At 41.8% G+C, this 10,132-nt stretch overlaps 2 protein-coding genes across 5 annotated transcripts; one reads left to right on the forward strand and one right to left on the reverse strand.

Annotated features, from left to right (window-relative positions):
* On the reverse strand, positions 1 to 6,204 carry LOC144199529 (zinc finger protein 687a-like). 4 transcript variants are annotated; one of them, XM_077721226.1, is made up of 11 exons: positions 6,129 to 6,204; positions 3,996 to 5,600; positions 2,960 to 3,209; positions 2,562 to 2,728; positions 2,307 to 2,491; positions 2,038 to 2,214; positions 1,803 to 1,965; positions 1,507 to 1,719; positions 1,320 to 1,429; positions 887 to 980; positions 1 to 811 (listed from the first exon to the last, which is right to left on the reverse strand). In XM_077721226.1, the coding sequence occupies exons 2-11, from the start codon at positions 5,577 to 5,579 to the stop codon at positions 212 to 214; spliced, it is 3,543 nt and encodes a 1,180-aa protein (XP_077577352.1). In that variant the 5' UTR covers positions 5,580 to 5,600; positions 6,129 to 6,204; the 3' UTR covers positions 1 to 211. The 4 variants fall into 4 exon arrangements, with proteins under 4 accessions (XP_077577352.1, XP_077577349.1, XP_077577350.1 ...); XM_077721223.1 differs by having other exon boundaries at positions 1 to 814; XM_077721224.1 differs by having other exon boundaries at positions 1 to 814; positions 6,115 to 6,204.
* Positions 6,205 to 6,971: 767 nt separating this feature from the next.
* On the forward strand, positions 6,972 to 8,379 carry LOC144199097 (serum amyloid P-component-like). The gene is made up of 4 exons (XM_077720481.1): positions 6,972 to 7,060; positions 7,195 to 7,252; positions 7,350 to 7,452; positions 7,610 to 8,379. The coding sequence occupies exons 2-4, from the start codon at positions 7,195 to 7,197 to the stop codon at positions 8,115 to 8,117; spliced, it is 669 nt and encodes a 222-aa protein (XP_077576607.1). The 5' UTR covers positions 6,972 to 7,060; the 3' UTR covers positions 8,118 to 8,379.
* Positions 8,380 to 10,132: the final 1,753 nt, after the last annotated feature.

Below are 10,132 nucleotides of genomic sequence, written 5' to 3' on the forward strand. Positions count from 1 at the left end.
AAAACCTGAGGGATTTTTTCAAATGGTGTTTTTGAAGATGAGAAGAAGGGAGGATGTTTACTAAGCGGTCTACTTTTCTCTTTTTTTTTAACAAAACTAACTCCAATCAGATTTGCTGGAAAGATTTTCAAGTGCAAACACGGGGCACCCATGAGCTGAAACAAAACTTGTTAATATCATAATAAGGCACATTTTGATGACTACTCACGCCCTAAGTTGGTTTTCCTGTATTTCTCGCATTGATGAAAGCCATGCCGTGAGTTCGGAAGTGCGTGTTCAGATCCGTGGCCTTGTCAAAATGTTTTCCGCACACTTTGCAGCTCAATGCGTCCTCCTCCTCCTCCTCCTTTCCCTGAGTTTGAGAGGAAGGGGAGACGGGACGGCCGAGAGAATTCTCCTCGCTCTTGTTGTTGTGAACGGGGGACGTCGCAGGGCCTGCAGCTTGAGCTTGTTGTTGGTCTGTCACCACATCTCGAACTTTGTGTGTAATAAAGAGGTGGCGTGCCAGCGAGTTGCTCGAAGTGAAGCAGGCGCCGCATTGAGCACACTGCTGCCCCCCATCTTCTGTCGACCCTCGATGGAGGCTTATGTGGGCCTGAAACGTGGGCCGGTCCTCCGTGGTGAAGCCGCACGGGGCGCAGCGAAAGCCAGAATCGGGGGGCGAGTAGGGCGCGGGAGCGGAGGACGTTCGTAACTTTTTCGGGGGAGCCGAGTCTTCTTCCCGCTCCGTCTTGGCGGCCGCCCGCCGTCTAGGGCGGGCCAGGAAAGCGCCGTCTTGTTCCGAGGAGCTGTCGGCTTCGTCTGTGCCGAGCTGCTATGAATATTCAAAGGATGGTAGGTTGTCAATGTTTTGCATGTTGAGCTAAGAGAAGTTGTTTTAAGCTACCTCCTGGCTTGTGGTTTCTCGACCGTGTCGGAGCTGGACGTGTTTGTCCAACATTGCTCTGCTGCTGAACATTTTCTTGCTGCATGTACTGAACCTGAAAAACAACGTTCACTGTTCAAATGTATGCGGGTGCGATCAACAAAATTTTACGTCATCTTTCCAGAATCAGGATATTTGGGCTTCAAAATGTTAGATGTTTTTCTCAGGAGTGGGCGCCATTTATTCATTTACCTGTTATTGTTGAGCAAGACAAATTTACTTTTAAATTTGAAGTATACAACATACATTAGGTGAATTGAGGGATTCAATCAATGTTGACTATCTTAAGAGCAAAGTGTATATATACATATATGTACACCAGTACACCAGTACACTAGTACACCAGTACACCAGTACACATGTAAACTAGTACACGTATACCCATTTTACTTACTGGCAGTGAAAGCGAATCCCAGACTTGTGCTTGTCACGTACGTGGCGTCTCAGACTAGATGCAGAGGAGAAGGAGCTCTCGCATTTGTTACAAGGGAAGTTCTTTAAAACCTGAATGCGCACACATGACAATATGAAAATAAATAGCGCGGAAACAAATACAAAAGACAACAATCCAGCTTTATGACCTTGCCATGTTGTTTCGCCATATGGCTGATGAACTCTTCCGGTACAGAGTAGCATTCGTTGCAGTGAACACATTTCCAACCGGCGCTGTCCACAGTTGCCTCAGCGTTCACTTCCTCCGTGCCGTCTTCCCCGTCTGAACTCTCTAGCTTGCACACGGACTGAGAACCCGAAGAGGCAACGCAGTCTAACTCTTGCTCGGATGACTTGTGGCTCTGGAGAATAAGACGGTAACAATATAAGAAGTGAGGTTTCGTGCCAGTGCCTAGTAACTAGGGCGAAAGAAGCGTGTGCATACTTTGAAATGCTCCATCAGTACACTTCTCTGAGGAAACATCTTGGTGCAGTCAGGACATTTATATACGGGAACCTTCTGATTGGTTAAATGCGTGTCAAAGTGGACATATAGCAAGTACTTGTGTGTGAAAACGGTATCGCACATCACGCATTTGTAGATCAACCTGCGGGATATCGGAAAACTGCATTAGAGCATGTTGCTGAATAAATGTGGAACCCGTCTCGGTGGAACGTACATGGCCTGGCTATCGGTTAACGAGGGGTGCCGTGCACTAATGTGGTTTTGTGCATTTGGTGCCGATTTGAAAGCCATTGGACAGCTGGGGCACTTGTGGAAGGTATCGCAGTGGGCCTGTTGGATGTGAGACTTGACTGAGTTCAGCCCCCCAAACACCACTAGACATTTGGAGCATCTGCACAAAAAAAAACAAGAGTCCATAAAAAAAAAGGTCAGACTTACTTTGAAGACTAAATAGTAACAATAGAACCTAAGCTTATAATATACCTGTAGCCAATGCGCCTCGAAAAGTGCAAACAAGCCCGATCCAGATGTGCTTGAAAGACCGGCTGCTTGGCTGTGCCGCCACACTCGGGGCAAACACACGGAGAGCTGCCTTGATGGATACGCTGATGAGCCGCATCACTGCAAGCGTTGGGTAGGAGCATCGGAGGGGAGCATTCGTTACATGGCTGGAGAGACAAACAGACAACAAAGTGAAACCTTGCGGGTAACAAAATGGAGATTACTCCATCGACTTACTGTGATTTCTGCTTGTTTGATTTCTTGGAAATGTTGGATCACTTCCGTTTTGCTGCTGAACTGAACCTGACATTCTGGACATTTATTACCGACGTGTTGCACGGCTTCTAACTTCATGCGAGGGGATGCTTGATGCTGTCCTTTGGTCTGGAGGGTGACGGCCTGCCCTAAAAATATGACAGCAGGGTCATTTGACAACTTAATTCATACACAATGAGCTCCAATATATTGGTTAACCTCAACTTTACAATCTATCAAAACCTAGGAAAATAATGGCAAGTGAATTCATTGTTTACTTCCATTACTTTTAGGAACGTGCAGCCGATCTTAATGGAATGGTGTCCTCTGAACATTAATGATGTCAAATATTGTGGTTTCAAAAATTGTTGGTCACTGACCTGTGGGTTCATTTTGGCTTATCATCTGCTCCAAGGACACAGGTTTCATGACGAGGTGCGAACACTGCATGATCAGGCCTCGCTCCTTGTGCTCCCGGGCGTGCAACAACAGGCTGCACTTGTTGTAGAAAGCCAGTCGCTTAGCGCAGTGGTTGCACGTCACCTCGATGCGAAGCGAACGCCGGTCGTAGTGACGGGCCAGACTTTGCTCCAGGGCAAAAGCGTCGCCGCACTCCAGACAGCGATAACCCTGCAAAAAAGATCAGATCAGAAACATCATGTACAGAACCCATGTTGTATCCATCACAAATACAGACTAATAATTATCTACTTAAAGTAGGCCAGACCTGAGTTGTTTGCTTTTAGGAAACAAGCAAAAACGGTTTAGGTTTAGTTATTTGTTGGCAAATGCTAATCTATTTGGCTTGATAATGTTCCAAAAATAACACACTTAATATATTAGTAGCACTATTTAAAAAAATACCTTGATTTATGTGTTCCAACTATTTTTTTGACCAGTCCTTCAAAAAGAGTGCATTGTTGATGGTTTGCAAGCGGTTTATTACAGTCCAGCTAAGATAAATGATCACGCTAACCACTAATAACAAATAAATTAAAATATAATGTGCACTAAAATACATATTTTTTGTGCACCCGACAGCATTATAGCAATAATCAATGATTGCCATCTTTCTATACTAAGTAGCAGATAAAAAGAAAATAAAGATTTTTTTTCTGACCATATTCATAAGCACATTGATCTTCTGATCATGATTTTTTTCCCTCTGGCTGTGTAATCAAACAGAATTGAAAATGTTACATTACTCAACGTACGCAGTAACATAAGTTAATATTTTACACGTGTAAGGCTTGATACTTGGGGCACTATTTCAATTTTTGAAGTTTTGGGGCTGTTTAATTACATTATTGTTGCCTGAAGGTTCCGAGTTAACCAGTAGATTGAGCTTAGTGGTCGTAGTTCATTTTGAACTTGTTATTTTATTAGTCATGAAGTAGTAGAGATGGTCAGATTTACCTGGGCGGGCAAAGGAAGGCCCCACTCAGCAGGAGGTGGGGAGCTCCAGTCTGGTTTATAGCTAGGCAGCAAGTTCTTATTTGTGAGAATCTTATTGAAACTTTCCACCAGGTTGGTTTGGCTCTTGGATATGATGGCCCCGCTGCTGTTGACTATGGAGGCAGGTCGGCTATTCCCCTGCGGAGAACTCTGGAGAGTCTTCTGACCCAAGCAGCGCAGGTTGACGCCGCCGCTTGCCGTAGTTGAGGCTGTCATGGAAGGAAGAGTTGTGCTTTTGACAACACTGCCAACTGTGGGGGAGGCTTTCCGTTTGATGGCCGCTGGGCGTTTTTCTTTGACCGTCATTTCTGAAAGCCCTGCAAGAGACTTTTGAGAACCCCCTTTCTTGGATTTTGGATTATGAGACTGTGTGGTAGATTTGATGGAATCCACGCCTTTAGAATTGCCTTTTGGAGCACTTTTAAGTGTCGTCTTGCTAAAGCTCCGAGAGGGCACCTTGATTTTAACTTTGAGAGGCAACAATTCAGCAGGAGCACTCTCAGTAGACACATTGTCAGAAGGTGACCTTTCAATAACCGTTTGTCCATCTCCTGTAGTCTTTTCACTAGGACTTGGCCTGTCATCTTGTCTTGGCTTGTTGTCTATAGTCTCCTTTTCTGATTCAGGGTTCGTCTTGGTAATCGCAAGTCCCATCTCACTGGGCGGCGGACTCTCAGGCGAGTCCCTCTCGTCGATCACGTGCTCTGGGTATTTCTCCTTTTGCACTGGGGCCAGGTGACAGTTCTGTGGAACAGGTGGTTGAGGAGCAGAAAACGAAACACGTTTCCCCTCCAGTTCAGTCAACATTTCAAGAGATGCGTTGCTCGAAGAATTCGGACTACTGCACGGGGTGGTCTCAGGGGAGACGGACAAATCGGGTTGATGTCTGACACTGGGTTGCAACTTTGGAGGCGACGGCATGATGAATTCTGGGCTTTCGTGGATTACCAGCGGGCTTCCCAAGTCTGGTTCCGAGTCGTCCTCATCCAAGTGCACGCTATTGTTTTTGCAAACCCCACCGTTGTGCGATAAAGGGGACGATGGCGCCTGAGGGACTAGGTGTGCTTCTTCCTTCAGAGGTGAGGTAGACTGCGGGGAGGAAGGATTGGATAACTGAGTAGACTCCAATGGCTCAACAGGCTTCAAACTGTTTACATTCTCTTCATCATCAGTGTTCAGCCTCAGCGGTGATTGTTTCTGCCATTGTGTTGCACTAGATCCTTGCTGGTCACTCCCATCGGCCCTATCGAAACCATTAGGAATCTGGGCAGTGGAGGTGGTGCTTTCCATCTGTGCGTCAAAATGAGTGTTTGTTAGGCTGTGTTTTTCACCATCGTCATTTTCACAGGGTCGCAGAGTGTTCATCACTATGACACTGACAGCAGGAGGGTCAGTGTGCGAGGTGGGCAAGACTGGGATGGATGAACTTTTTCTTTCACTAGTAGACATCCCATCCTCTTCTGGACTCGACTGGATGGCATCAATGTCAGGAATATCAAATGCTGCCAGCAAATCGTCAAAGTCTGGGGTCTTCACGTCCCCCATCGCCCGTGTGCTGCTTAAAATCTGTCAGGACACGACAAGAACAGAACAGGGTATTAGTAGAGGGGCTTTGCTACATCCGTGCATATTGTTGGATGTCAAATATATCCTCCTAATAGTTTACATTTACAATACATTTCATTTAATTCAACACATAGTTTAGGCCAATCGATTTCTACTAAATTGGAATCCAACTGCCCTGTTTATACTTTTGAAAGATCTGTAAAAAAAATGACACTATAAAACATGCCCGTGTTAATTTAATAAAGAAAACCTATTATATTTCAGGCTGAAATGTATGTTTTTGAAGTTTATGCCCGAATTTGACTGGGCCAAGTATATATGATTTCAACAAATGGATCCTAGCTCTCTATTTAGCACGTCATGGCTAGCTGGTTATGCTAGCGTCAACCGGATAAAAGTTTATTTTAATGGTGCCTTAGTAATAAGACATAATCCTTAAGCGTACCTCCGCTGTGCGATTTCTATATCATAGATGTACTCGTTAAAAATACGATTTACCTAAGCTTGTACGTACTTGGTGTTACCTACCAGCGAGCTTAGTTGGATCCTGATTCAACTCGCGGTCGCGCAAATAATACGTCACCCGTGCGCGACTGTAGTTTCGGAATGTACTGTATTGTGCTGTACTTTGCTCAAGTTTACTTTTAAATGCATGTTAGATCGTGTGAAACCGTGTTTTCTGACATTTAATAGACTGTGTTTACCTTCATAATTAAATGTGTATTATTATTGTTGTTATTGTTCTTTTTGTTGTGCTTAAGAAATGTTCTCATTTTTTTATTGTAGAAAGTCACAACAATCAGAGTAGTATATATTTTGCTGTTGTGTATCTCAGAAATTTACAATTATACACTATATACAAAGTGCAAATTCTCCGTGAAATGAAGTTGTAATGGTCAATGTGTTCAAATATGGAGTGTTGCCACATTAACAGCAAGAAATAAAAGTCACCCTTTACCCATCAAGCTACTAGTTCTACACATGTTAGTTATAAGTCATATCATTTTGGCCTATATAAGATGACTTTGACCTTTTGACAATAAGTTGTTCAAATTGAACCTTAAAGTGTTCATATTATGTAAACCAACAAGAGACACAATTTGTGCAACTTTGTATTAGTATTGAATAATTCAATAATACAAAGTGTTTTGATTATGTAAACCAACAAGAGACACAATTTGTGCAACTTTGTATTAGTATTGAATAATTCAATAATACAAAGTGTTTTGATGACCGTGGCTCATAATGTGGCAAGCACCCAGGTTCTGCAATGCTTGTCCTCATTTAGGTCACATTGAACTAAGTTCAAAGTGGCACAATTAAAAAAAAGGAAAAATCTCCCTTTTGTTAACTCAAAAGTTCAGGAGTACAAAGTCTAACGACAAAAACAAACATGTCACACATAAATACTGACAAAAGGTGGCCCAGTCATCTCCTCAAAGCTGGACAGTGAAGACAAGGTAAGACATGCTCCTCCACTCATGTTTTTCTCATTTTCAATGACAATATTCCTATTTGGTCACCATATGTGGAAATATTGAGCACATTTCTTGCAAATGTGTAGGACAGTGATGCAACACTAACTTCCTTACAGATGGAGAAATTCTTGGTTGTCATGGTAATGCTTGCATCATGTCATGCAGAAACCCAAGGTAGAAATGTTTTGAGAGAAAAACAGCTTCAAACAAACCTTACAAAAAAAACTCCTTTGTAATGCCTGTATTGATCTTCACTGATGTTTCTGTGCAGATCTTTCTGGCAAAGTCTTTGTGTTCCCAAAGGAGACTAACAAAGATCATGTGAAACTGCTCACATCCAAAACATCCTTTAATGCTTTGACAGTTTGTCTCAGGTAACCATTGTTCTGACTCTAAACATAGTTTGCATTTAACCCTTTCATGCACAAATTACAATACATTGAGCTAGTGTTAACCTTTGAACCAAACTCCACAGTCCCCGAAATGCTTGAAAAAAGTACTTAGTTCCCACCATCTTATCTCTATCCTCAGATTCTTTACAGACCTTACCAGGAACTATGGCCTCTTCTCTTTGGCCACACCAGGCATTACCAATGACTTTGTGCTCTTCAAGATCAACATGGTCGACCAGATCAAGATGCACGCTCGAGACGGTGGCACAGATTTCCGATCTCTATCTTTTCCTCCCAACTCCTGGCACACCATGTGCTCCACATGGGAATCTGAAAACGGTATCGGCCAGCTGTGGGTGGATGGCCAGCCCACCATCAAGAGATTTATCCACTCGGGGCAGCCCATAAGTGGCGAGCCCATCACCATCCTGGGCCAGGAGCAGGACACTTATGGAGGAGGTTTTGATATCACTCAGTCCTTCGTCGGTATGATCTCTCGACTACACGCATGGGACTACGTCCTCTCGCCCTCTGAGATCCACCGCTATATGAAAAACTCATACTTCACCCCAGGGAATGTGTTCAACTGGAAAGCCCTTGAGTTTAAAATCACTGGCAACATTTTAGTGGATGAAGAGGTCATGTAGATGTATCCAATCAGATGTTATAAAAGATTAGCGGTTCGCACACATTGAGAAAGTAGGGCTCTTAACAGATGGGAAGTTTTCACCTTGTACTACTTGCATGAAATATTCAACAAAAATACCATAGGAATCAAAGTTTTCTGTTATAGGGCTATTTTGAAAAGTCAAATTTTTAAATGAGACAGCTTCTTTGTTCAAGAAAAATCAATTTTGTAATTTTTGCAAATGAGTGAACAGCTTCAAAAAATACATTATTGCTACTAGACATTTGTTGTTGTCTTTTTTTGGGGTATTTCGAGGTGACTTTTTTGGACTGTTCTTCTGCAATTTTAGGGTGAACTATTTTCTAATGGTATATTTCACTTATTAAGAGGAAGGATTTGGGAATTTTGCATCAACAATTCTTGCAGGTTCTTTGCTTATTTGGCCATCTTACATGAAATTGAGGCAAAACTGTGATTTAAAAACCGGCGTTTAATCCTTTGAATGCATGAAAATGTCACCACCACATAACGGAAACATGGTAGGAGGAACAGGCAGCACATATTGAATGAGAAGGCATTTCAGTGACTTCTATGTACATTATACACATCATTTTTGTACACATACTTTGTAGAAATATAGTCATTGAAGCACATAAGACAACCAGCATTATTGGCTCATGTGAAACATTCATGTAGAAAAAAAAAAGACAGGAGAATAACAACCTAGATCTGTTATGGAGAGAATATAGTAATTTGATTTATCACAATCAGAAATATTAAAAAAATGAAGTTGTCACAATATCCCTCTTCATAACAGATTAGATAAAGAGTTTGAGAAAAATCCTTCTGGACAGTACAATCACACAACTTCTTTCATTTCAAGCCAAGTCTTTAAATAAATATACTTCTCTGTATAATGAGGAGTGGCAGATTGTGGTTCATGTTGCATTGACACCTAAAATGTCAAATGTAGTGTCACCACAATAAAGCACCAGATTTCACTTGTGCAGCGGTGTCAAAGAGATTGCATTCAGCTATTATTACACAGCACTGCCCGTCAAAATACAACGCACCAAAAAAGTAAACCTAGGAGCTAAATCTAAGCGCTTCTAATCATAATAACATTGCTCTGCAAACTTTTAAAAAAGGACATTTATCATTTCAGATTCAACATCACAAATACCTTGACTAGACCAAAGATATTAAAAGACGCATCTACACGCCACCACTAAATTATGTCACAGGAATGTAGTGATGACTAACTCCAGTCGCTAAACTAATTTGGGGTCGGGGGAAAACATTATACATCAGATATAGCTTATCAAACATGGAACTATTTAGCCAAAAAAAAAAAAAAAGAGCAAAAATCCAGTTTCAAAATATATTCTTGAACACAGGTCAAACCGGTGTCATTACCATGTCTGCAAAAGTCAACTCGGGTCTGCTTCATTCCTTTCTTTGGTGCACTGACTGGCTTAGAAAAACACATGTGACATGAATAAAATCTGCTTTTTCTGTCTTTCCATAATCATTCTTTTGTCTCCTGCATTGGCCACGTTGCAACATTACAGTAGCGATGACGTCTTGCTTAAGTCAATTGGTATATAGTAACTGCATGAAAAAATTCTCACTAGGTGTATGCAATGGCGGGGTGGGGAGGGGGATTGTTATCCCCCTATCACATTAACGTACAGCAATGACACAAACACAAAACATTAAAAGTTTTCTTTTGTCCTTTAAAAAAAAAAAAACCTATAACAATAAGATTGGTCCAGGAGTGTATTCAAACAGGTTATCATTTCTGAAACCAGCAGAAATGATCAACAACAGAAAACTAAATTTGGTCTGTTGTTGGAGTGTGGATGAAATTAAAGAAATTAATTCTCAACCACAGTGGTGCAGTAGCAAATTAGCATGTTAATAATCATTCATTTTACTTTACTTTTATTCATTTTTATTTATGCTAAAATTATTGGAGTATGAAAATAGTGAATTTCACACAAAAATAGCAATGCTTGCTAGTTGCTCAGGTAT

The sequence above is a fragment of the Stigmatopora nigra genome, chromosome 7 (genome assembly GCF_051989575.1).
Source record: "Stigmatopora nigra isolate UIUO_SnigA chromosome 7, RoL_Snig_1.1, whole genome shotgun sequence".
NCBI classification, from domain to species: Eukaryota; Metazoa; Chordata; class Actinopteri; order Syngnathiformes; family Syngnathidae; genus Stigmatopora; species Stigmatopora nigra.

Coding starts and splice junctions, on each gene's coding strand:
- LOC144199529 (XM_077721223.1), bottom strand. CDS start 5,579: ATGGGGGACGTGAAGACCCCAGACTTTGACGATTTGCTGGCAGCATTT. Junction 2,492..2,561: donor TCAAACAAGCAGAAATCACA/GTAAGTCGATGG, acceptor TTGTCTCTCCAG/CCATGTAACGAATGCTCCCC. Junction 981..1,319: donor GGGATTCGCTTTCACTGCCA/GTAAGTAAAATG, acceptor GTTGTTTTTCAG/GTTCAGTACATGCAGCAAGA.
- LOC144199097 (XM_077720481.1), top strand. CDS start 7,195: ATGGAGAAATTCTTGGTTGTCATGGTAATGCTTGCATCATGTCATGCA. Junction 7,253..7,349: donor ATGTCATGCAGAAACCCAAG/GTAGAAATGTTT, acceptor GTTTCTGTGCAG/ATCTTTCTGGCAAAGTCTTT. Junction 7,453..7,609: donor GCTTTGACAGTTTGTCTCAG/GTAACCATTGTT, acceptor CTCTATCCTCAG/ATTCTTTACAGACCTTACCA.